Genomic DNA, 27,211 nt, shown 5'->3' with positions numbered 1-27,211 from the left:
GGTCCGGGGGAGTGTGGAGGCGGCTGTGAAGGAAGCGGGCCCGGGGTCTCACAGTTACTGATCTTGTCCTTTGCCCTGATGCTCTGCTCCAGCCCTGCTCTCCCCCTGTGCACAGTGTCACTCCTGATCACACAGTGTCACTCCTGATCCATGCCTGGCCTTCCCTCCCCTCCCCCAGAGTATTCCTCTTTGGGTGCCTCTCAGCAGCACCCTTGAACCCGCCCTCCCAGTGAGGGCAGCCCCCTGGATCCTTTCACCCCCCGATTGCTTCCCTAGAGCCTCCCCCTCTACAGGTACTAATGCGGAGTGTGGACTAGATGATACATCTGAGGGAAGGGAAAAAAAGGAGACTCCGCCGATTGGAAGGCATGAGATGCACTGTCCTAGGGTTGGGGGTTCCACGACCACCGTTCCCAAAAGAAGGAGGCGGGTGGTGGTGGTCGGGGACTCTCTCCCCAGGGGGACTGAGTCATCTATCTGCCGCCCCGACTGGGAAAACCGAGAAGTCTGCTGCTTGCCAGGAGCTAGGATTCACGATGTGACGGAGAGACTGCCGAGACTCATCAAGCCCTTGGATCGCTACCCCTTCCTGCTTCTCCACGTGGGCACCAATGACACTGCCAAGAATGACCTTGAGCGGATCACTGCGGACTACGTGGCTCTGGGAAGAAGGATAAAGGAGTTTGAGGTGCAAGTGGTCTTCTCGTCCATCCTCCCTGTGGAAGGAAAAGGCCGGGGTAGAGACCGTCGAATTGTGGAAGTCAACAAATGGCTACGCAGGTGGTGTCGGAGAGAAGGCTTTGGATTCTTTGACCATCAGATGGTGTTCCAAGAAGGAGGAGTGCTAGGCAGAGACGGGCTCCACCTAACGAAGAGAGGGAAGAGCATCTTCGCAAGCAGGCTGGCAAACCTAGTGAGGAGGGCTTTAAACTAGGTTCACCGGGGGAAGGAGACCAAAGCCCTGAGGTAAGTGGGATACTGGAAGGAAGCACGAGCAGGAGCGCGTGAGAGGGCAGGGCTCCTGCCTCATACTGAGAAAGAGGGGCGATCAACGAGTTATCTCAAGTGCCTATACGCAAATGCAAGAAGCCTGGGAAACAAGCAGGGAGAACTGGAAGTCCTGGCAAAGTCAAGGAATTATGATGTGATTGGAATAACAGACTTGGTGGGATAACTCACATGACTGGAGTACTGTCGTGGATGGATATAAACTGTTCAGGAAGGACAGGCAGGGCAGAAAAGGTGGGGGAGTTGCACTGTATGTAAGGGAGCAGTAATACTGCTCAGAGCTCAAGTATGAAACTGCAGAAAAACCTGAGTGTCTCTGGATTAAGTTTAGAAGCGTGAGCAACAAGGGTGATGTCGTGGTGGGAGTCTGCTATAGACCACCGGACCAGGGGGATGAGGTGGACGAGGCTTTCTCCCAGCAACTCACGGAAGTTACTAGATCGCAGGCCCTGGTTCTCATGGGAGACTTCAGTCACCCTGATATCTGCTGGGAGAGCAATACAGCGGTGCACAGACCATCCAGGAAGTTTTTGGAAAGTGTAGGGGACAATTTCCTGGTGCAAGTGCTGGAGGAACCAACTAGGGGCAGAGCCCTTCTTGACCTGCTGCTCACACACCGGGAAGAATTAGTAGGGGAAGCAAAAGTGGATGGGAACCTGGGAAGCAGTGACCATGAGATGGTCGAGTTCAGGATCCTGACACAGGGAAGAAAGGGGAACAGCAGAATACGGACCCTGGACTTCAGAAAAGCAGACTTTGACAACCTCAGGGAACTGATGGGCAGGATCCCCTGGGAGAATAACATGAGGGGGAAAGGAGTCCAGCAGAGCTGGCTGTATTTTAAAGAATCCTTATTGAGGTTACAGGGACAAACCATCCCGATGTGTAGAAAGAATAGTAAATATGGCAGGCGACCAGCTTGGCTTAACAGTGAAATCCTTGCTGATCTTAAACACAAGAAAGAAGCTTACAAGAAGTGGAAGATTGGACAAATGACCAGGGAAGAGTATAAAAATATTGCTCAGGCATGCAGGAGTGAAATCAGGAAGGCCAAATCACACCTGGAGTTGCAGCTACCAAGAGATGTTAAGAGTAACAAGAAGGGTTTCTTCAAGTATGTTAACAACAAGAAGAAAGTCAAGGAAAATGTGGGCCCCTTACTGAATGAGGGAGGCAAGCTAGTGACAGAGGATGAGGAAAAAGCTAATGTACTCAATGCTTTTTTTGCCTCTGTCTTCATGAACAAGGGCAGCTCCCAGACTACTGCACTGGGCAGCACAGCATGGGGACGAGGTGAACAGCCCTCTGTGGAGAAAGAAGTGGTTCGGGACTATTTAGAAAAGCTGGACGAGCACAAGTCCATGGGGCTGGATGCGCTGCATCCGAGAGTGCTAAAGGAGTTGGCAGATGTGATTGCAGAGCCATTGGCCATTATCTTTGAAAACTCATGGTGATCGGAGGAAGTCCCAGATGACTGGAAAAAGGCTAATGTAGTGCCCATCTTTAAAAAAGGGAAGAAGGAGGATCCTGGGAACTACAGACCAGTCAGCCTCACCTCAGTCCCTGGAAAAATCATGGAGCAGGTCCTCAAGGAATCAATTCTGAAGCACTTAGAGGAGAAGAAAGTGATCAGGAACAGTCAGCATGGATTCATCAAGGGCAAGTCATGCCTGACTAATCTAACTGCCTTCTATGATGAGATAACTGGTTCTGTGGATGAAGGGAAAGCAGTGGACGTATTGTTGCTTGACTTTAGCAAAGCTTTTGACACGGTCTCCCACAGTATTCTTGCCAGCAAGTTAAAGAAGTATGGGCTGGATGAATGGACTATAAGGTGGATAGAGAGTTGGCTAGATTGTCGGGCTCAGCAGGTAGTGATCAATGGCTCCATGTCTAGTTGGCAGCCGGTATCAAGTGGAGTGCCCCAGGGGTCGGTCCTGGGGCCGTTTTGTTCAATATCTTCATAAATGATCTGGAGGATGGTGTGGATTGCACCCTCAGCAAGTTTGCAGATGACACTAAACTGGGAGGAGAGGTAGATACGCTGGAGGGTAGGGATAGGATACAGAGGGCCCTAGACAAATTGGAGGACTGGGCCAAAAGAAATCTGATGAGGTTCAACAAGGACAAGTGCAGAGTCCTGCACTTAGGACGGAAGAATCCAATGCACCGCTACAGACTAGGGACCAAATGGCTCGGCCACAGTTCTGCAGAAAAGGACCTGGGGGTTACAGTGGCCGAGAAGCTGGATATGAGTCAGCAGTGTGCCCTTGTTGCCAAGAAGTCCAATGGCATTTTGGGCTGTATAAGTAGGGGCATTGCCAGCAGGTCGAGGGACGTGATCGTTCCCCTTTGTTCGACATTGGTGAGGCCTCTCTGGAGTGCTGTGTTCAGTTTTGGGCCCCACACTACAAGAAGGATGTGGAAAAATTGGAAAGAGTCCAGCGGAGGGCAACAAAAATGATTAGGGGTCTGGAACACATGACTTAGGAGGAGAGGCTGAGGGAACTGGGATTGTTTAGTCTGCAGAAGAGAAGAATGAGGGGGGATTTGATAGCTGCTTTCAACTACCTGAAAGGGGGTTCCAAAGAGGATGGATCTAGACTGTTCTCAGTGGTAGCTGATGACCGAACAAGGAGTAATGGTCTCAAGTTGCAGTGGGGGAGGTTTAGGTTGGATATTAGGAAAAACTTTTTCACTATGAGGGTGGTGAAACACTGGAATGCGTTACCTAGGGAGGTGGTGTAATCTCCTTCCTTAGATGTTTTTAAGGTCAGGCTTGACAAAGCCCTGGCTGGGCTGATTAAGTTGGGGATTGGTCTTGTTTTGAGCAGGGGGTTGGACTAGATGACCTCCTGAGGTCCCTTCCAACCCTGATATTCTCTGAATCTATGATTGATTCTATGCTGGACCTGCACGTCCCCCTGGCCCTCTCCCTTCAGCTCAGGGGCTGCAGATCACTAGCTCCCCTACTGTCCCCAATCTTGGTGAGGGGGTCCAGGTGCTGGCTTCCGCTCCAAGCCATTGTGGATCCAGGAGCTGCCAGCCGCAGCCCTGGGGAGCTGCCTGCTGGTACCTCTCTCTTCACAGCTTGGTGCAGAATCATAGCAACGTGGGGCTGGCAGGGACCTCGCAAGGACACCATGTCCAGTGCCCCGTGCAGAGGCAGGGCCGGGGGAACCTGGACCAGCCCTGAGAGGGGTTTGTCCAACATGTTCTTAAATCTCCAGTGCCGGGATCCCACGGCCTCCCTTGGGAGCGGGTCCCAGAGCTTCACTCCCCAGCCGTTGGACAGTTCTTCCTAGGCGCTAACCTCAATCTCCCTGCTGCAGATTTAGCCCATTGCTTGAACCACCCTCTGTAGAACAGCCCTGACCAGATCTGAAGACTGTTATCAGGTCCCCCCTCAGTCCCTTCTCTCAAGACTAAACAGGCCCAGGCTCTGTAACCGTTCCTCACAGATCAGGTTTTCTAAACCTTTCAGCAGTTCTGTTGCTCTCCTTTGAACTCCCCCGGTTTTTCCACATCTTTCTTAAAGTGTGATGGTAAGAATTAGACCTAGGGCTCCAGCTGAGACCCCCCTCAGTGCTGAACACCGCTAGGGTGACTAGATGTCCCGATTTTATAGGGACAGTCCCGATATTTGGGGCTTTTTCTTATTTTGGCTCCTATTAACTTCCCCCCACCCCCACCGTCCCGATTTTTCACACTTGCTATCTGGTCAGCCTAAACACAGCGGAACAGTGACCTCCCATCTCTTACCTTCAACATTTCTGTGCAGACATCTGGGACAAAGTGCAAATATTTTGCACTGTTTTAATGGATCCTGTGTGGGGCTCAGTTTCCCCTCTATGCAGCATTGTTACCCAGTGGGTGGAAAGGGAGCAGTTGCTCTCAGGGCAGGCTAAGAGACACAGCTGGGGGTGTCATCAAGCTGTCTGGGTACAGATTCGAGAAGACGATGGCAAATCCAATTGCCAAGACATTGAAACCTCCCCACACTGTCCCCAGAGGCAGATGGATTTCCCCACCGCTCAGCAGTGAGGCTGGGCAATGTCCCCAGCTGAGAACAATGGACTGGGGAGGTGTGGGGGGGAGGTAAGAGCTTGGGGCTGGAAGGAGTCGGGGGCGGGGCTCGCACCTGGAGTCTGACCAAGGTCAGACAGGAAACAAACAGACAGAGCTTGAACCAAGGAGGCCACTACAGCTGGTCTGGGCGCTGGCTGCCCAGGCTGGACTGTAACGGTCAGTTCTCTGGGCCACCCGGGGGGCTGCCTGGGCCGTGTGCCAGGTGACCAATAAACCCACCTGGTTTCACAGCTCTGGGTGAGTGTCCCTGCAGATGCTGGGTGAGGGGCACTGATCCCTGAGAAGAGGACACATCTGTCTGTCCCAGCTGGACTTGCTTCCTGGAGCTCCCGGGGTGAAGCGGGGGTAGGCTGCATCCCACAGGTCCAGTCTAAAGAGGCGGTGAAGCTGTGTGGCTTACCTTGGAGGAAGAGTGGGACCTGTAGGGGATCCGGTCCACTGAAGGGCTCCTCCCAGAGACTATTCCAAAGCTGGGCCATAGCCCGACCCTATGGGTCTGTGACCCCGAATATTAGCCTTTTTTGCAACTGCATCACATTGTTGACTCATATTCAATTTGTGATCCACTGTACTGTCACCTTGCAGGTTATTCTCCACTGTACTTGTGCATTGGATTTTTACCTCCTAACTCAAGTATGTTGCACTTATCTGTATTGATTTACAACTTGTTGAATTCAGACCAATTCTCCAATTTGTCAAGGGCATCTTGAATTCTGATCCTGCCTCCAAAGTGCTCGCAGCCCCTCCCAGCTTGGTGTCATCTGCAGATTTTATAAGCCTCAGCTCCACTCCATTATCCAAATCAGTGAAAATATAGAACAGTACCAGACCCAGGACAGACATAACAGATTTATGTTACCGATCTGCCTGGGGCTTCAGGTGATCAGGCTGAGGCCGCAGGATCTTTAGGGGAGGAGAAGAAGGAGCACACCACGTAACTAAGTTTAAAGCTTTATTAACCAAATAACAGAGGTGAGTACTGGGCATGCCACTCGTCACTCAGAGGGAGGAAGAAAGCATTAGTGCCCAAGCCTGAACCCACTTTCATACTTACACACGCACAACCCAAGGCTGGCCAAGCCTGGGTGTAACGTAAGAAGAAGGTCAGGGGGAAGGGTAGACGAGAGTTCTGCCATGTGCAAAGGTTGTCTAGAGTCCGTTGTAAATCTCCGACTTGCTTCAGCTTTCGGGAGTGTTTTAAGCCCTGGGTTCTTCCGGGAGCGTTTTCATCCAGGGACCCTCCTCCCCCGTGCTCTCAGTACCAGTCCAAACCAGCCTTCCGCGGCTCCCTTAGTTTCCCCAAAACACACCCGTTTCAGGGTCGCGAGACTGTTGTTTTCAGCTCACTGACCTTCACAATCTTACTAGTTTTACAACCCCTTCAGTTCTGTCTGGCTCAGTTCTCCTTTCTCACGGCTGGCCAGGGTTGAGATACAGGCTTCTGGCTGTTTGGTAGCAGAGAGCTTGTTTGTGTGTGCTGGCCTTGGGCTGCAGTTTCGTTCCTTATCTTCAGGGCTAGCTGGATCGTCGAGTTAACCCGTTCCTTTCTCCCTTCCTCCCCCTTCAGCCTCTTGTAACCTGCAAAGGACTCTTCCACTCCACATTGACACCTTCAGTCCTTCCCAAGATACTTTCCAATGCATATAAAGGCGTTAGCAATATACAACGCTGGTGCTGACCCAGGGGACCCCCTGGGGTGGGGGTGGTGGGCATTTTATTGTGACAAGACCCTGGCAGGATCCCAGTAGATACGACCTCCCAATTGGACAGCGAACCACTGATAACTACTCCTTGAGTGTGGTCTTTCAACCAGTTGTGCGCCTACCTTATGGTAATTCCATCCAGACCGCATCCGTGGGAATGTGTCAAAAGCCTTACGAAAATCAAGACATATCTACAGCTTCCCCCATCCGCTAGGCTAATAACTGTGTCAGAGAAGGAAATTAGTTTGGTTTGGTAGGATTTGTTCTTGATAAATCCATGCTGGCTGTCCTAACCCTCTTATCCTCTAGGTGTTTACAGATTGATGGAATAATTTGTTCCAGTGTCTTTCCAGGTATTGAAGTTAGGCTGACTGGTCTGTAATTCCCTGGGTCCTCCTTGTTCCCCTTTTGAAAGACAGTCCTATGTTTGCCCGTCTCCAGTCCTCTGGGACCTCACCCGTCCTCCGGGAATTCTCAAAGAAAATTGCTATTGGTCCCGAGATTGTTTCCACCAGTTCCTTAGTACCCTGGGTTGAGGTTTCATCAGGCCTTGCCGACTTGAATACGTCTAACTTCTCTAACCAGTCTTAGCCTGTTCTTTCCCCATTTCAGCTTGCGTTCCTTCCCCCTTGGGGTTCATATTAGTTGTGTTGAGGATCTGGTCACCATTAACCTTTTAGTGACGACTGCAACAGAATAGGCATTAAACATCTCAGCCTTTTGATGTTGTCAGTTATTAACTCTCCTTCCTCTTGCTCTTAATGTATCTATAGACCCACTTCTTACTGCCTTGTGTGTCCCTTGCTAGGTGTAACCTGGGGCCTTTTCACCTACACGCCAGTGCCGCACTCTCGTACTCCTCCTTAGCAATTCATCCCTCTTTCCACTTTTGTAGGATTCCCCACTCACCTACAGCAGCCTGTGCTTTCACCGTACTTGTGCCAGGGCGACGGCATCCCATGGGCAGCAGGGGGCGCCCCACCGTGGGCAGTGGTGTTACCATCCCCATTAGAGAGATGGGAGTCTGAGGCACGGAGTGGGGAGGGACCTGCCCGAGGCCACACAGAACCAGGGTTTGACCCTGGAGTTCTGGTTCCCAGCCCGCTGCTGTGGCCGCTGGGGCTTGCTGCTGTCTGTGCATGATCCTTGCATGGCACTAGGGGGCAGCGCTTGCCTGCATAGGACTGATCTTTAATGCCTGCGGTTACTTGCTTACAGGAGTGGGGGTGGGGGGTTGCACTGGAGAGACGGGGAGGGGGTGGAATCTGCTTTGCATTGGTGCAGTGGGGTGCGTGCCAGCAGGGGGCAGTGAGCTACAGGCCTTATGGGGACACACCCCGCTCTCTCTTGGACTGGGGTTTATCAAGCGCCCCAGCTCTGTGCTCCCTTCAGGTGGGGGTTGTCCTCCCCCCAGCTGCCCAGCGTGGCACTTGCTCACAGCTCGGGGCGTCACTTGGCCTCTGCCTGCAGGGGGGCCTGCTCCTGGGGGAGCCAGCCTTGGCCCGACAGTGCCCCTCGACCAGCCCATGACACCAGCTGCCAGACCCAGGGTGCAGCTCTGCCAGACGGAGCCAGGCCTGAGTGGGGAGGAAAGGGGGATGCAATAGCAGAGACCCTGCCCCGCACTGCACCCCTTCCCCATGCTGTACCCCCTATCCCCACACTGCACCCCTTCCCCATGCAGTACCCCTGCACTGTACCCCTTCCCCATGCTGTACCCCCTATCCCCACATTGCACCCCTTCCTCATGCTGTACCCCCACACTGCACCCCTTCCTCATGCTGTACCCCCTATCCCCACACTGCACCCCTTCCCCATGCGGTACCCCCACTCTGCACCCCTTCCTCATGCTGTACCCCCTACCCTCACACTGCCCTCTTCCATATGCTGCACCACTGTATTGTACCCCTATCCCATGCTGCACTCCCTACCTCCACAATGAACCCCTTATCAATGCTGTATCCCCACACACACTGGACCCCCACCCCCATGCTACATCCCCTAGCCCCACGCTGCACCCCTTCCCCATGCTGTACCCCCTACCCCTGCCCTGCCCCCTTCCCCATGCTGTACCCCCCCACACACTGCACCCCCTACTCCCCATACTACACCCCCTACCCCCATGCTGCATCCCTTCCTCATGCCATATCCCTGCACTGCACCACTTCCCCACACCGAACCCTTCTCCCATGCTGTACCCTGTACTTGCGCACTGCACCCCTTCCCCATGCTGCACCCCCACATTGCACCCCTATCCCATGCTGTACTCCCTACCCCCACACTGAATCCCTTCTCAATGCTGTATCCCCACTCCACACTGCACCCCTTCCCCATGCAGTACCTCCACACTGCACCCCTTCTCCACACTGCACCCCTTCCTCATGTAGTCCCCCCTTCCCCTGCACTCCACCCCTCCCCCATTCTGTACCCCCTTCCCCACTCCACACTGCACCCATTCCCCACATTGTATCCCCTACCCCATGCTGCACCCCCATCCCTATGCTGTGCCCCCTCCCAACACTGCACCCGCACCCCAGGTTGTACCCTCCTCCCCACTCCTCTAGCCCTTGGTGTCTCATAAAAACAGCTAGACTGGGTCAGACCAAACGTCCATCTAGCCCCGTGTCCTGTTGGCCAGGAGCCCCAGAGGGAATGAACAGAACAGGGAATCATCAAGTGATCCATCCCCTGTTGCCCATTCCCAGCTCCTGGCAAACAGCGGCTAGGGACACCATCCCTGCCCAGCCTGGCTAGCAGGGCACGTACCAGACTTTCAGGGCATCAGTGGATAATGCCTCTGGAAGTTCAGTGTCCCAGCTGGGGAAGCTGCAGTGATGAGGCTGGATGTCCTGAGAAACCCAGCATCCGTCCCCCGCTTTCAGCTGAGTTCTCCCCCCGAAGTGACCCCAGGGGCTGGGCAGGGTCGGGGAGCAAGCTCAGTCACAGGCCAGCCGAGCCCCATATTAGTGGGGGATCCCATCTCAGCCCCGCTCCACGTCCAGGCCCCAGATCGTCCAGGCTCCCCAGCCTGGTACCCCACATCTCAAGGGCAGAATCTGTCCCGGTGGGGCAAGGCCCTCATGCAGCCACTGGGCTGCTGTCCCTCAGTGCCAGCCACAGCGGGTAGCCTAAGGTCCAGTCAGGCGGTGCCAGGCCAGCCATGGGGCTCAAGCAGCATAGAGGTGGGGCTGGCCACAGGGTTCAGGCAACGTAGGGGCAGGGCCGTGTAGGGATGAGGTGGGGCTCTAACTGTGCGGCCAGCGCTCATGGGTGTTTCTTTTCTCCCTCCATTAGAGTTTAAAGTTTAGGGGCGTGGAGCGCACCCCCTACCTGGGGGACGTGGCTGTGGTTGTGCATGCTGGGAAAAAGGAGACGGGGACTCCACTTGCAGATACCCCCACCCGACCTGCCACTCGACATGGGGGCATGAGGGACCTTCACGAGTCCGGCTTCAGCCTATCCGGTAAGAGCGGGGCCGGAGCGTGTGTTAGCGCCCCCTGAAGGGGGGGACCCCAGCGAGAGCGCCGTCCCTCCTGTCTGAGCGAGGGGGGGCTGGTTGGCTGAGAGCAGGACAGGTCAGGGTGCTTGGGCCTCTCGCTCCAGGTCTGGCTGCCGGCAGTTCGGTGCCTGAGTCGACCAGGTAGAGGGAGGCCACATGTCAATGTCACAGACAGGTGCCCGGCAGCGTTCATTGGCCATGCTGTCAGCCGTGGCGGGGGATCTCTCAGGCAGGGACACAGCGTGGGGGACACGCACCAGGCCCTGCGTGGGCTGCCCCGGTCCAGGGTGCTCCGGCAGGCTCTCCCCACCAGCCCCAGCTCCCTGTTCTACCAGCCCACAAGTGGCATGTGGATGAGCTGCTCCCTGCTGCCCCCTATGCCGAGCCCGCTGCCTAGCCGGACGCAGCACTGCCGGCTCCATCCACATACTGCGAGTGCTACCAGAGGCCATGCCGACGTCAGCCCTGCTGCACAGATGGGGAAACTGAGGCAATGTGTTCATTTGTACTGTGGGAGCGCCCTTGGGTCCCAACCAGGACCTGTGGCCACTCACCCTGGGCGCTGCAGACACGCCCCTGCCCTGCAGAGCTTCTGGGCAGTGCCTGAGGTCAGCCCTCCTGTTCTTGGCAGAGCGGGGAGAAGCCAGGAGTCCTGGCTCCCAGCTCTCGTTCTGAGCCAGCCTGGTAATGCTGCTATTCCTGTGTCCGTCCGTTGCATGCCCGTGCTCCCGTCGCAGAGGCTGGCCGGTGAGGATTGGCGGGAGTTTCCATGGGTTGTGTGGCTGAGTCTCAGCAAAGCAAGCACTGGGCAATTAATTGGGGCCTTGGCCATTGTTCGCCAGACACTTGGTGAGTCTGGCAGAGATTTCCCTACCCCCCACCCCCGTGGGGGTGTAACCCCCCCCCGAATTTCCCCAACACCCCCCCCCCAGTGGTCAACTAGCTATGTGCAGTGTTGCCAATTTTGTCATCGGTTGGAAATTTGAATTGAAACTGAAACATTAATACACATTTTAAAAGCAGATACAGTGTATGATAAAATACGTGTTCCTGGAAAAGTGTAATGGGTCTGAAAAGTCTGAACAAAGCCTGGCTTCCTCACACAGCTGTCGTTTTTGCTGACAATGGCGGCACATTGGTGTCGGCGATGCTGGCCAACCTTATAATTTAAAATGATTTGTATGCCAGGGCTGACTGAGCTCTGCCCTGACAGCTCGTGGTGAGCTGGGGTTGGGGGAGGCTTCAGGACCAGGCCGTATTTACATGAACTCACATACTCTGCCGAGGTATCCAGCAGCCAGAGCCGTGCTGCCCAAGGGATCGATTTTGGCTGGTGCTGGGTTAAGAATGACTGTAGTATTGAACGCGGGGGTCATGAAATCCTTGTTCTCCTCATTGCCGGAGTAGAGGGCAGCAGACCTGCACTTTGCCCGCCTGCCCACCGGGCTGAGGGGGTCGCCCTCGGTGCATAATTTTCGCCAGGGCTCGGCCCCAGCACCTCCAGGCTTGGCAGTTCAGAGCCCCGGGTTTGCCACATCCGTTATGAAAGTAACAAACTTGCTTGAGCCCCGGCACCTCCTTCCTTACAAATTAAGCCCTGGTCACCTGCAACTGGACTGCGCTTGCTAAGCAAGGGGGTTGGATGGCAGATCCCAGTGGAGGGCGGGGGCAGGGGTGGGACAGGGGTTTTGCATGGTGGTGTGGGCTCTGCGTAAGAGTCACCAGCACTACTGGACTTGCCCCCTCTCCTGTTTAAAAATAGAGCTTATTAGGCTCCACTGAGAGTCTTTTTTGGTTTAAGTGGTCACTAGAGCTGAAATCACTGATAATCAGGTCTAAGTGCTTAGACCTGCTGCAGGACAGTTTCTGTGGAAGGAACGGCCCAGCCTGCACCGCTGTGAGGTTCCCCGAAAGCTGAAATCACTGAGAGCTGGATGGAAGAGACCGACTCACAGAGGTCACAGTGGCAGGTGGCAGCAGAAGGTGATGGCGCAGGGCCATCGGCACTGGAATGAATGGTGGCACGACAAACAGCGGCCGGAGCGAGTGGCAAGCAGCTGGAGGAACGAGCAAGGTGCCTTCTCCCCTGTACCCTCCAGGGTGGGAGGTGAACTCATGCAAAAGCACCTCTGAACTCTGGGTCTGCAGTGACCAAGGACAACAACTCTGAATGGGGTGCAGTGGAGGGAGAAGGGAGGGGCACGTTAAAGGGCTACGTTTTAGTGACTTTGCTCCAGAATGCTAGATTTGTGACTAAGAAACTTATATAAATATACATTTCCTAATAGGCCACGATTTTTTTTAAAAACGCATTATTTGCCAGAGTCATTATCTCACTTTGTTGCTATCTCGAGAGGCGTTATCTTGGGGAGTTTCTGTACTAAACATTTTTATTATATTATAATTAATTTTTACGTAACATAAGAATGGCCATATTGGGTCAGACCAATGGTCCATCTAACCCTGTCTTCTGACAGTGGCCAGTGCCAGGTGCTTCAAAGGGAATTAACAGAACAGGCAGTTATCAAGTGATCCATTCTCTGGTGTCCACTCCCAGCTTCTGGCAGGCAGAGGCTCTCAGAGCATGGTGTTGCATCCCTGCCCATCCTGGCTAAGCGCCATCAATGGACCTATCTTCCATGAACTTATCTAGTTCTTTTTTGAACCGTGTTATAGTCTTGGCCTTCACAATATCCTCTGGCAAGGAGTTCCACAGGTTGACTGTGTGTTGTGTGAAGAAATACTTCCTTCTGTTTGTTTTCAACCTGCTGCCCATTAATTTCATTTGGTGACCCCTAGTTCTTGTGTTATGTGAAGGAGCTTATTCACGTTCTCCACACCAGTCAAGATTTTATAGACCTCTAGCATATCCCCTCTTAGTCCTCTCTTTTCCAAGCTGAAAAGTCCTAGTCTTTTTAATCTCTCCTCATATGGAAGATGTTCATTTTTGTTGCCCTTCTGTGTACCTTTTCCAACTCCAGTCTATCGTTTTTGAGATGGAGCAACCAGAACTGCACACAGTATTCAAGATGTGGGAATACCTGGATTTATACAATAAAAATGGAGGAACTTGGTTTGCCAGACAGATCAGTAAAGCCAATTCTGACAAACTATGTGAAAAGGCTGCAAAACACCAATCCTCTGGACTGCATTGACATGCAGAAAGCCTTATAAGCCAGTCATTGTCAAAGCCAATTTTAGAAGTACTTAATGAGGCTGTTAAAAATGCTGGAGACACGGTTTATTCAAACATGGCTGTCACATCATACTTTCTCTTTAAGCAAGAGATACCACCCACTACAAACTGGAGGCCAATGTTAAGGGCATTGTCATTTGTTAATCCTGAAGTTGGACACTGGTTCTGAGCAAGACCAACAAATGCTCACTGTCTTTCTGCAAGAAACTCAACTGACTGGTTAGAAGCATGTGGGTGCAACAGTGAAAGACTCAGCAGTGACAAGGTGAAGACCTCTCTCACCGCATTCTGAAAATGTGCCTACATGACTGATGAATGCACCGATACAAATGGGCATCAAGTATTAAGTCACTGCACGTTATCTTGATGTCAGTGGTAGGCCAGTGGATGAATTTCCAGCTGTTCAGGTTATAGAAGATATATCGGCTGCATCTCTGACAACCCACGTCTTAGAAGAGTTAAATGCTTATAAATTGAACCCCAAAGAGATGGCTGCTTGTGCATTTGATGGAGCTGCAAACTTCTCTAGAAGACATAGTGGAGTACAAGCTTTGCTCAGAGAAAAGTGTAACCCTTGTCTCTCCTATACACACTGCAGAGGCCATCTACTCCAACTAGCGCTAGGACGAGCTGCAGAATCTTCAAAAGACGTTTAAAAAGCTATAAATGTAATGTCTTCATTCGACTCTTTTTTTCAGCAAGAGTCCAAAGGGACTGAGCGTCTTGGAAAACACAGAAGATCCACTGGGACGGAAGTGCAAATTAGTCCAACCTGGGAAAACCCGCTGGCTTTCTGAGGAGCGATCCCTGGCTGTTGTCTTAAAATTACTCCTGCCTCACTACAAAAGCTACTTTCCCCCTCTTGGTATTGACGCCTCCTCATCATTTATTGGGAGTGGACCAAGTCCACCCTGATTGAATTGGCCTTGTCAACACTGGTTCTCCACTTGTGAGGTAGCTCCCTTCTCTTCATGTATAGTAATGTCTGCATCTGTAATTTTCACTGCATGCATCTGAAGAAGTGAGTTTTTTACTCACAAAAGCTTATGCCCAAATAAATCTGTTAGTCTTTAAGATGCCACTGGACTCCTCATTGTTTTTGTGGATACAGACTAACACGGCTACCCCCTGATACTTAAAACTACTGCAACCATTATTATTGGCTTTGGAAAGTATCTGCCGAGATGGAGCAGATCTAAGTAGGTTTCAGAGTAGCAGCCGTGTTAGTCTGTATTCGCAAAAAGAAAAGGAGGACTCGTGGCACCTTAGAGACTAACAAATTTATTTGAGCATAAGCTTTCGTGAGCTACAGTTCACTTCATCGGATGCATTCAGTGGAAAATACAGTGGGGAGATTTTATATACACAGAGAACATGAAACAATGGGAGTTACCATACAGACTGTAAGGAGAGTGATCAGGAAAGGTGAGCTATTACTAGCAGGGGAGCAGGGGTGGGGTGCGGGGGGAACCTTTTGTAGTGATAATCAAGGTGGGCCATTTCCAGCAGTTGACAAGAACATGTGAGGAACAGTAGGGAGGGAAATAAACATGGGGAAATAGTTTTACTTTGTGTAATGACCCATCCACTCCCAGTCTCTATTCAAGCCTAAGCTAATTGTATCCAGTTTGCAAATTAATTCCAATTCAGCAGTCTCTCGTTGGAGTCTGTTTTTGAAGTTTTTTTGTTGAAGAATTGCCACTTTTAGGTCTGTAATCGAGTGACCAGAGAGATTGAAGTGTTCTCCAAGTGGTTTATGAATGTTATAATTCTTGATGTCTGATTTGTGTCCATTTATTCTTTTACGTAGAGACTGTCCGGTTTGGCCAGTGTACATGGCAGAGGGGCATTGCTGGCCCATGATGGCGTATATCCACCAATGTGATATATGCCATCATGGGCCAGCCATGTAAGTCTACTGTTGAAACCACGTGGGTCATTAAACAGTGCCATCCAGGCATCTACTACAACAGTAGCAGATCTCTGTCCAGCAATGGAAGCTACACTTGGATCAATCAGAGAGGTCCATTGAAAACGTACTGAAAGAAGCAAAGACTTCAGTTCAGAAGTGACTAATTAGGGCACGTTTATTGACTCCTTAAATGAAGAGGACAAAAAGCATAGGTATACATCTTTCTACTCCCAGTCATAGCAGCTACTGTCGAGCTACTGCTTTTTCCTCGTTGAATAGCATTGTGTGTTCTGGAAGAAGTCGCCTTCTGCCTGATCATGAGCATGTCATGAAGGACTGGAAGTACCGGACACATGAGAAACCACCAAAAATGAACGCACCGCATTCGAGAAGTTCATTAACAGAGTTGTGCAAAATTACAAGAAGAAATCAAGAAGGATGTAGATGTCGTGCTTCATAGTAGGCTTGCGCAGCTAACATTAATTTGTGTGATGATTTAAAGACGTGAGTTAAATCTAATAAAATGGTTGTGAAACATTTTTCAGTTGTTACTGTGGTGCCATACAGCCCACCTTCAGCCTCACGGTCTCACCCCTCATTGGTCCTTACCCCCCTGTACTTTTGAACCCCATCCCCCCCCCGCAATTTCAATTCCTGTGGAAAACACTGCCTGGTTAGGGTACCCTGGGCTTTGGGGGGAGGGATAGCTCAGGGGTTTGAGCATTGGCCTGCTAAACCCAGGGTTGTGAGTTCAATCCTTGAGGGGGTCATTTAGGGATCTGGGGCAAAAATTGGGGATTGGTCCTGCTTTGAGCAGGGGGTTGGACTAGATGACCTCCTGAGGTCCCTTCCAACCCTGATATTCTATGAATCTATGATTTGGACCAGGGCCCCACGAATCTCCGAGTTTAAAATGTGCTGTTGAGAGTTTTATGGGTTAGAGAACACTGAGAGTGGGTGAAGCAGAGTCATATGCTGAAAGAAACATAAACAGTTATGTGAAGAAAGAAGAATGGCCCTTGGAGGGGACGGCTCAGCTCAGAAGTGAGAGGTTTGCACATGCGCTGTGATCAAACAGCAGAGGCCAGTGAAGTGGACAGGATCCGATTACAAATAAGGGTTGGCAATGAAGTGAAGCCGGCTGGCGTTCGGGTAACAAGAAAACAGCGTTAGCTGAGGAAGGGGCAAAGCTGCTCACCTACAGCAAAAGCAAGAGCTGGAAGCTGAAGAAAAAGCCCACCAGAGACTGAAGAAAACTGCCACATTTCAACTCCAAGTCCTGGGAGAACCAAGGAATCTGCAGTCTGGAATTCCATCTGCGCCCAACCACAGAGACTGGGCTAGAGTCTGCTCAGTTTATAAAGAGCCTGAGCTACGGGGAGTTTCTGTCCACCTTGGAGTATGTGTGATAGTCCCAGGATTCCTGCGGGAATCACTGGTGCATATGTGAGAATGGAAATTGTGAAAAGCATAAGCCCCCCAGGAGAAGGAATCACTTGGCACCACAGTTTAAAAGAGGGGAAGGTGTGAGAGTAAAACTAGCCCAGTGTATAAAACTCTGACCCTTGGGGAAACCATTATGTGACGCCAGCGTGGGGGGGCCCAAATTGTCCAAATCTTAGAAATACCCCAAACCCCACAATAAATTCTAATGTGCTTACTCTGAATACAGAGGCTAACCAGATATGCCCCAGCACAGCCATCTGGTGTCCCGAGGCAGTCCCTGCAAATATTGATGCTACCTCCTTGATCTCAGAAAAGTTTGGGGAAGGAATTAGCCTCAAGGAAAGGTCCTGGCTCGGGCCCGTGGCAACCAGCTGGGAGCTGGCCCGAGTGTGGCGGGGGGAGCTGGAGCTGGCAGGGGGCTGCAGCAGGAAGAGGAAGCAGGTTCTCCTGAGCCTCGGCCCTGACAGGGTCCATGGTGTGCTAGCAGTGCCAGGGCAAGGCCAGCCGGTGTGGGATGAGCAGGCTGCACCCAGCGAGGGCAGGAAGGAAACACCGGCGCCTGGCACAGCGATCTCAGGTCTGAGGGGCTGGCAAAGGAGCCGGCAGAAGCTTTTTACACCACTAACAATTCCACGGTATGGGGAGTGCCCCGGCTGGCGACAATCAGCCGTCGCTCTATTGCCTTGGCCCCACAATGGGCCTGGCCTGCATCTGCAGCTCCCTATCTCAGTGCCCTGACAAGATCATAAACAGGGATGCATAAATAGAGAAATCTTGAGTAGGGGTCGAGAGGGTTCTTTTACCTTTGGCACTGGTGCGACCACTGCTGGAATCCCATGTCCAGGTCTTGTGCCCACTGGTCAAGGAGGATGTTGATAAATTGGAGAGGGCTCAGAGAAGAGCCACGAAAATGATTGGAGGATTGGGAAGCTGCCTGATTGTGAGAGACTCCAGGAGCATTGTCTTTTTTTAGCTTAACAAAGAAGAGCTTAAGGGGTGACTTGATCAGTAGACTTGGGGAACAAATACTTGGTATGGGGTTCTTCAGTCTAGCAGAGACAGGGCTAACACCAGACAGTGGCTGGAGGAGGAAGCTAGACAAACTCAGACTGGAAATAAGGTGTAAATGATTAAGAGGGCGAGTAATTAACCACGGAAACCATTTCCCAAGGGTTGTGGTGGATTCTCCATCACTGTAATTTTAAACGATCTGCTCTGTGAGTTATCGTGGGGCTGGTCTCTGGTCTATGCTAGGCAGGAGGTCAGATCAGATGATCACAATGGACCCTTCTGGCCTGGGGATCTCAGATCTGTTAATCGCTTTCCTACTTCTACGTGATAGCCCCATTTTTATATATCCCGGAGTCCTTGAGCCTTTTGCCAGAGCAGTGCACAGACAGCTCATGCTGAGGTGATTATCTCTGGTGATCCCTAAATCTGTCTCTGGATACGGGTATGCTTGGAGCTGGAGGTGTAGTGTACCAAACTGAGATGCCAAGTCTGGACTTGGGATGGCTAGACCATCCCGCTGCTCACACCACCGCAGCTACACTCTTCTTAACGCATTCATTTGATCAGTGCTAGCTCAGGTACATCTAGATCATAGAACCGGAGGGTTGGTAGAGATGTCAAGGGGCATCTATTCTGATTCCCTGCCAAGACGTAGGATTTGTTGTGTCTAACCCATCCCAGACAGGTGGCTCCAGCCTCCTTTTGAAAACCCCCAGTGAAGGAGCTTCCATGACCTCCCAAGGTGTCTGTTTCACTGTCCTACTGTTCTTACAGTTAGGGAGTTTTTCCTGGGCTTTAATCTAAATCTGCTGTGCTGTAGTTTGATCCCATGGCCTCTTGTTCTGCCCCCTGTAGCAAGAGAGAACAACTTTTCTCCATCTTTTTTATGGCAGCATTTCCCGTGTCTGAAGACCACTATCATGTCCCCCCTTAATCCCCTTTTCCAAACTAAACATACCCAGTTCCTTCAGCCTTTGCTCATATGGCTTGCATTCCATCCCTTTGATCGTCTTTGTCGCTCACCTCTGGATCCTTTCCAGTTTCTCTACATCCTTTCTGTACCTTTCTATACCTTTGAAAGAATAGTAAATATGGCAGGCGACCAGCTTGGCTTAACGGTGAAATCCTAGCGGATCTTAAACATAAAAAAGAAGCTTACAAGAAGTGGAAGGTTGGACATATGACCAGGGAAGAGTATAAAAATATTGCTCGGGCATGTAGGAATGAAATTAGGAGGGCCAAATCGCACCTGGAGCTGCAGCTAGCGAGAGATGTCAAGAGTAACAAGAAGGGTTTCTTCAGGTATGTTAGCAATAAGAAGAAAGCCAAGGAAAGTGTGGGCCCCTTAATGAATGAGGGAGGCAACCTAGTGACAGAGGATGTGGAAAAAGCTAATGTACTCAATGCTTTTTTTGCCTCTGTCTTCACGAACAAGGTCAGCTCCCAGACTGCTGCGCTGGGCATCACAACATGGGGAATAGATGGCCAGCCCTCTGTGGAGAAAGAGGTGGTTAGGGACTATTTAGAAAAGCTGGACGTGCACAAGTCCATGGGGCCGCACGAGCTGCATCCAAGAGTGCTAAAGGAATTGGCGGCTGTGATTGCAGAGCCATTGGCCATTATCTTTGAAAACTCGTGGCGAACGGGGGAAGTCCCGGATGACTGGAAAAAGGCTAATGTAGTTCCAATCTTTAAAAAAGGGAAGAAGAAGGATCCTGGGAACTACAGGCCAGTCAGCCTCACCTCAGTCCCCAGAAAAATCATGGAGCAGGTCCTCAAAGAATCAATCCTGAAGCACTTACATGAGAGGAAAGTGATCAGGAACAGTCAGCATGGATTCACCAAGGGAAGGTCATGCCTGACTAATCTAATCGCCTTCTATGATGAGATTACTGGTTTTGTGGATGAAGGGAAAGCAGTGGATGTATTGTTTCTTGACTTTAGCAAAGCTTTTGACACGGTCTCCCACAGTATTCTTGCCAGCAAGTTAAAGAAGTATGGGCTGGATGAATGCACTATAAGGTGGGTAGAAAGTTGGCTAGATTGTCGGGCTCAACGGGTAGTGATCAATGGCTCCATGTCTAGTTGGCAGCCGGTGTCAAGTGGAGTGCCCCAGGGGTCGGTCCTGGGGCCGGTTTTGTTCAATATCTTCATAAATGATCTGGAGGATGGTGTGGATTGCACTCTCAGCGAATTTGCAGATGATACTAAACTGGGAGGAGTGGTAGATACGCTGGAGGGCAGGGATAGGATACAGAGGGACCTAGACAAATTGGAGGATTGGGCCAAAAGAAATCTGATGAGGTTCAATAAGGATAAGTGCAGGGTCCTGCACTTAGGACGGAAGAACCCAATGCACAGCTACAGACTAGGGACCGAATGGCTCGGCAGCAGTTCTGCGGAAAAGGACCTAGGGGTGACAGTGGCCGAGAAGCTGGATATGAGTCAGCAGTGTGCCCTTCTTGCCAAGAAGGCCAATGGCATTTTGAGATGTATAAGTAGGGGCATAGCGAGCAGATCGAGGGACATGATCGTCCCCCTCTATTCGACATTGGTGAGGCCTCATCTGGAGTACTGTGTCCAGTTTTGGGCCCCACACTACAAGAAGGATGTGGAGAAATTGGAGAGAGTCCAGCGAAGGGCAACAAAAATGATTAGGGGTCTGGAACACATGACTTATGAGGAGAGGCTGAGGGAACTGGGATTGTTTAGTCTGCAGAAGAGAAGAATGAGGGGGGATTTGATAGCTGCTTTCAACTACCTGAGAGGTGGTTCCAGAGAGGATGGTTCTAGACTATTCTCAGTGGTAGAAGAGGACAGGACAAGGAGTAATGGTCTCAAGTTGCAGTGGGGGAGGTTTAGGTTGGATATTGGAAAAACTTTTTCACTAGGAGGGTGGTGAAACACTGGAATGTGTTACCTAGGGAGGTGGTAGAATGTCCTTCCTTAGAAGTTTTTAAGGTCAGGCTTGACAAAGCCCTGGCTGGGATGATTTAATTGGGGATTGGTCCTGCTTTGAGCAGGGGGTTGGACTAGATGACCTCCTGAGGTCCCTTCCAACCCTGATATTCTATGATTCTATGATTCTCGGTGACCAAAACTGGACGCAGCACTAGAGCTGAGGCCTAACCAGGGCTGAGCAGAGTGGTACTAGCACTTCCAGTGACTTACATGCTTTGCCTCTCTTAAAGCAACCTAAAATTGAAGTTGCTCTTTTTGCATCACAACAGCATCACATTGTTGACTCGTGCCGAGGATGCGATCCACCAGAACTCCCAGATCCTTCTCAGCAGTGCTGCTGCCAAGCCAGTTATCCCCCATCCTGTATTTGTGTATTTGGTTTTTCTTCCCTAAGTGCAGCACCTTCCATTTGTCTTCGCTGAATTTCATTTTGTCGTCTATAGCCCAGTTCTCCAAGTTATCAAGATCCCTGTGGATTTTAGCTCTGTTCTCCATTGCAACTCCCCCCAGCTTTGTGTCATCTGCACACGTGATCAGTGCGCTCTCTCCTCCGACATCCAGGGCATTAATAAAGATGTTCAACAACACCTGGCCCAGAACAGATCCCTGTGGAACCCCACTAGAAACCACCCTCCAATCCAACATCATTTCATTAATCGTTACTCTTTGTTCACAGTTGTTTAACCAATTATGCATCCACCTAATGGGAGTTCTGTTGAGCCCGCATTTCTCCAGCTTACTTATGAGACTGTCCTGTGGGACTGTGTCAGAAGCCTGGCTGAAGTCCAGGTATATTATATCCGCTGCATTCCCCCATCCACCAAACCAGTTACCCTGTCAAAGAGGGAAATCAAGCTGGTTTGGCAGGGTTTGTTCTTGGTAAATCCAGGCTGGCTGCTAACGATCACCCCTTCCTCCTCCAGGTGTTTGCACATGGAATGTTTTATACATGGCTCTAGTCGCTTCCCAGGCATTGAGGTCCAGTGACTGGCCTACAGTTCCCTGGCTCCCCCTTTCCAACCCTTGTTAAAGACGGGCCCTACGTTGGCCCAACCATAGCCCTTCTCCAATCTTCTAGGACCTCTCCTGTTATCCATGAGTTGGTAAATATTATTGCCGATGGGTCTGAGATTTCTTCAGCTAATTCCTTCAGCACCCTGGGGTGACTAACATCCAGCCCTGCTGACCTGAATTCATTCAGATTGGTCAGAAGATCTGTGACATGTTCTTTACTTAGCCCGATCTGCAGCCCTCCCCATCTATTGTCTGTTGTAACTTCGCTAGTTGTCCGGTCACATGTCATTTTTTGTGAAAAGACTGAAGCAAAGTCGGCATTGAGCAGCTCTGCCTTCCTGTCATCTTCTGTTACCAGCTCACCACCTCCAGTGAGCCACGGGCCCACACTGTCCTTGGCCTTTCTGTTTTGTCTGACATCTTTGTAGAACCCCTTCCTGGTGTCTCTAACATTGCTTGCCAGCTGTGGCTCATTCTTTGCCTTGGCTCTCCTGACTTTGTCCCTACACTTGTGCTATTCCCATGTATCCTTCCTTGGGGCCATGTCCTCCTTCCATTTCCTGTATGGGTCCCTTCTGGTTTTTACACAGCTACAAAGCTCCTTATGCAGCCACATCAGCCTCCTGTGGCTCTTCTTCTCTTTCCTCTGCCTAAATCTCTGTGAGCTGGAATTTATACTTCCAGCTCCAGGCGGCAGAAGTGTCGCTGCTGTCCAAGACCGTCTCCCCTGCCCTGTAGATAGAATCTGCGTTCTTGGTCTTACATGGCATTGGCTGTATTAAAACCCATCTTCTTGGATTGTGACCATTTAACCAGGTGCTTCGGCTCCCTCTGTAGCAGGATCCTGTCCTTATTTACTGCTCCACCCATCTGTGTGTCACCTGCCAACTTTACCAGCGAAGATTTATGTCCTGTGTTGGCCAGTGATAAAAATACTAACTCATGTTGGACCAAGAATTGATCGTGGGGGAACCTCGCTAGAAATAGCCCCACTCACCAATGGGTCTCCATTAATAACTCCTTTCTGAGACTGGTCAGTCAGCCAGTCTGTAATCCACCTGCTCATTCCATATAGTGCAAGATTTTTTAACCAAACTGTCATGAGGTACTAAGTCCCATGACATGGTGAAATACAGTGAAATTAACCATGCTGTTGTACTCAGGATCGACATCAGGGTAACCGGGCTGCACTTCTCGGGCCGTCCCTTTTGCCCTTTTCTAATATTGCAACTACACTGGAAGCCCTCCAACTCTGGGATTTCCCAGCTTTCTCAAGATTTGTTTTAGCACCGCATCCACATTTCTGGGTGTTTTTTTCCCCAGCATAATTTCTTTGTGGAATCATGGCATTTGGGGGTATCCAGGAGGATGTCCTTGACAACTCCCTCTTTTTGTTAACACTGCCTGCGCCAGGGAAGTTGCCAGAGCCAGTCCTGAGCCCCCACTTTCCTTGCTGGGTGTGGGGGGAGAGGCCTGGCCGTCCCAGACATAGCTCCAGGGAGCTCCATTGCCGATTCTGCCCCGGCCTTCCAGACCAAGCCCAGTGGGACTCTGCTCTTAGGAGTAGGCATAGCTCCTGGCATAGCACGGGCACATGCCCAGCTCTGGGCAGCATGGGAGCTGCTCCGGATTCCCATTCTCTCCACTTAATGCCTCAAAGGCATTGGTGCCAGCTCTGAGCTGGGACACCAGGGAAGCAAGAGCTCGGTATCAGCTTCATGTGCCCACCCTCTGCATGGGCCACCTCAGCGCAAAGCTCATGAACACGTGCGGGAGGCTTTGGCAGGGGCATCAGGATGGGAGTGGCACTGGCCGCGGGGCCCTGGATTGGGTGGGCGGGGGCGTCTGTGTGGGAGAGGTGCCAGCCCGGGGCCCTGGACTGGGTGAGTGGGGGCATCCATGTGGGAACAGTGCCGGGCGGGGGTCCTGGACTGGGTGAGCAGGGGCGTTGGTATGGGAGCGGGGCCTGGCGGGGGCCCTGGACTGGGTGGGGGAGTCGGTACGGGAACAGTGGTGGGCAGCGGCCCTGGACTGGGTGAGTGGGGGCATCAGTTTGGGAGTGGTGCCTGGTGCGGGCCCTGGACTGGATGTGCGGGGGTGTCGTTGTGGGAGGGGTGCTGAGCGGAGGGCCTGCACTGGGTGGGTGGGGGAATCTGTGTGGGAGAGATGCCGGCCTGGTGCCCTGGACTAGGTGGGGCGGAAGTGCCGGTGTGGGAGAGGTGCCAGCCTGGGGCCCTGGACAGGGTGAGCGGGGGCATTGGTATGGGAGCAGTGCTGGGCGGTTGCCCTGGGGTGGGGTGGGGGATGTTGGTACAGGAGTGGTGCCAGTTTGGGGCCCTGCACTGGTTGGGTGGGGGTGTTGGTACGGGAACGGTGTTGGGCAGGGGCCCTGGAGTGGGTGTGCGGGGATGTTGGTATGGGAATCGTGCTGAGCGGAGGGCCTGCACTGGGTGGGTGGGGGCGTCCATGTGGGAATGGTGCCGAGCGGAGGCCTTGGACTGGGTGGGCGGGGGTGTCGGTGTGGGAGGGGTGCTGGGTGGGCGCGGGTGTCGGTGTGGGAGCGGTGTCGGACGGGGGCCCCAGTGGGGCAGGGCGGGGATCTCCCCCTCTCTCTCTCCCCACGGTGCTGACCTGCTGCCCCTCTCCTTGCAGGTTCTCAGATCGATGACCACGTTCCAAAGCGAGCTTCGGCCCGGATTCTCGCTCCCCCCGGAGGCAGGTCTAGCGGCATTTGGTAAAACCAGCGACCTGTCCCCAAACTAAGGACGCAGCAGCAGCACCCCACTCCTCCTGCTGGCCCCGCCCCCACTGGAAGACCTGGCCATGCCGCCTCCACCCACCCCAGGGCACCGGGACACCACAGTGCTGTCCAGCAGGGCTGTTTGCCATCCAGTCCCGCCAGGCGGTGGCGCCCGCTGGGAGGAGGCTGCAAGCCGTGCCCTCCTGCGGGTGGGCCATGGTAGGGGTGCCCTCACTGTATGGCCATGCACCCGCGCATGACTGCAGCTCCTTTCTGTGAGATAACGTTTGCTTTGCAGGCTGCACAGCTGGGCTCCTGGGCCCACTGCATGCAGCGCGAGCCAGCAGCAAGCTGCCTGCGGCATGGGGCAGGTGGGGCGCTGGTGCGGGCCAGGCCGGGCAGGGGGAGGGAGGGAGGGCGGCCTCTACGTTCCCTTTTCTGTTTGCACGTTGGGTTTGGATCAGTGAGTTTTGACTTGTTTGTGCATCACGTGAAAATAATCCCAGGTGGTTTGTGTCATTAGCGTTAGGGGAGAAGCGGGAGAAGGTCCGGGCCCCATGGCGGGAAGGGGGCGCAGGACCCCCCACACCAGGCTGCTGACTCCATGCTATGGACAGCAGGCTCTGAAAGGAGGGTGAGGCCCCCCTCCCTGGTACACACGGAGCAAGGGCCCCTGGCTACGTCCAGATGTGCTACCCCCCCACACCCACACCCAGATCCCCGTGTGGGGATCTGCTTTCCGCCCCCACACAGATCCCTGTGTGGGGACGTGCTAAACCAACCCTCCGCCCCGTGGCTGGGCTCCATTCGATGGGTGATGGCATTGAGCCCCCTTGGAAAGCATTGAGTACCTCGGGTGAACAGGTATGTCTCTTCCCTCTCCCTGTAGGTGGTTGCCATGGGAACGAGCCCAATGAAGCCACCTCCCAGTTGAACCAGGTTCAGGAGTTTGAAAAATCCAAGGTTTCCGAGCAGCAGCCGTGTTAGTCTGTATCCGCAAAAAGAACAGGAGGACTTGTGGCACCTTAGGGAGTAACACATTTATTGGAGCATCAGCTTTCGTAGGCTACAGCTCACTTCATCGGATGCATAGAATGGAACATAGAGTAAGAAGATATAAAAATACCTACAGAGAAGGTGGAAGTTGCAGTACAAACTGTAAGGGGCTCATTAATGAAGATGAGCTATTATCAGTAGGAGAAAAAACTTTTGTGGTGATAATCAAGCTGGCCCATTTGGACCGTTGACCAGAAGGTGTGAGGATACTTAACATGGGGACATAGATTCAATTTGTGTAATGACCCAGCCACTCCCAGTCCCACAGACCTTGGGAGACAGGCCAGTCCTTGCTTACAGACAGCCTCCCAACCCGAAGCAAATACTCACCAGCAACCACACACCACACAACAGAACCACTAACCCAGGAACCTATCCTTGCAACAAAGCCCGATGCCAGCTGTGTCCACAGATCTATTCAGGGGACACCATCACAGGGCCTAATCACATCAGCCACACTATCAGAGGCTCGTTCACCTGCACATCTGCCAATGTGATAGATGCCATCATGGGCCAGCAATGCCCCTCTGCCATGTACATTGGCCAAACTGGACAGTCTCTAGGTAAAAGAATAAACGGACACAAATCTGACATCAGGAATCAGAACATTCGAAAACTGGCAGGAGAACACTTCAACCTCTCTGGCCACTCAGTAACAGATTTAAGGGTGGCAATTTTGCAACAGAAAAGCTTCAAAAACAGACTCCAATGAGAAACTGCTGAGCTTGAATTCATATGCAAACTAGATCCCATTAACTTGGGTTTGAATAGAGCCTGGGAGTGGCTGGGTCATTACACATATTGAATCTATGTCCCCATGTTACGTATCCTCACACCTTCTGGTCAACTGTCTAAATGGGCCAGCTTGATTATCACCACAAAAGTTTTTTCTCCTGCTGATAATAGCTCATCTTAATTAGTGAGCCCCTTACAGTTGGTATGGCAACTTCCACCTTCTCTGTATGTATTTTTATCTTCTTACTCTATGTTCCATTCTGTGCATCCGATGAAGTGGTCTGTAGCCCACGAAAGCTTATGCTCCAATAAATTGGTTAGTCTCTAAGGTGCCCCAAGTCCTCCTGTTCTTTCTGAAAACTCCAAGCTTCCCTGAGACTGATGTGCCCCCACCCCGAGCGGTGCCAGTGGGCCGGCCCTGTTCCCCCTCCTCCACAGCAGTGACAGTGGTCCAGCCTAACCCCCCACCTCCCAGCAGTGCCAGTGGGCTGGCCCTGTTCCCACCGTCCCTGTAGCAGTGTCATTGGGCTAGTCCATCAGCTGGGGTGCCATGGCGGGGAGGGGACACCCCCTGCACCCCAGAAACCAGCCAGTGGGGCCATCGCAGTGACATCAAACTGGCCCTGAGACCCAGCTGGGGGCGATGGGGAGCTCCTGAGCCAACCCTGCCCTCTCCCAGCCCCACGGGAGCCCCTTGCTAGCCCTGGGATCCCCCTCGGGGTGCATGAGAGTCGGCACCCCAGAGCACAGCCAGTCCCTGCCCCAAAAAGCTCACAGCCCAAGAGCCAGGGAAATTCCTGGTGCCAGCGACTGGCTGCTGGGGGGTGGGGGGTCTCCTGGT

The 27,211-nt window shown here is 52.3% G+C and overlaps 1 protein-coding gene across 1 annotated transcript in view; it reads left to right on the top strand.

Annotated features, from left to right (window-relative positions):
- The window catches only part of DPYSL5 (dihydropyrimidinase like 5), a 100,708-nt gene extending 75,741 nt beyond the window's left edge, over nt 1–24,967 (top strand). Inside the window, exons 12-13 of the mRNA XM_077811479.1 lie at nt 10,095–10,263; nt 24,492–24,967. Coding sequence (XP_077667605.1) covers nt 10,095–10,263; nt 24,492–24,577 — 255 coding nt within the window. The 3' untranslated portion in view covers nt 24,578–24,967. The remainder of the gene's footprint in view (nt 1–10,094; nt 10,264–24,491) is intronic.
- The last annotated feature ends 2,244 nt before the right edge of the window (nt 24,968–27,211 follow it).

The sequence above is a fragment of the Eretmochelys imbricata genome, chromosome 3 (assembly GCF_965152235.1).
Source record: "Eretmochelys imbricata isolate rEreImb1 chromosome 3, rEreImb1.hap1, whole genome shotgun sequence".
Taxonomy (NCBI): Eukaryota; Metazoa; Chordata; order Testudines; family Cheloniidae; genus Eretmochelys; species Eretmochelys imbricata.
The sequence above is the reverse complement of the archived record's forward strand: the minus strand, read 5'-3'. Positions and strand labels throughout refer to the sequence as shown.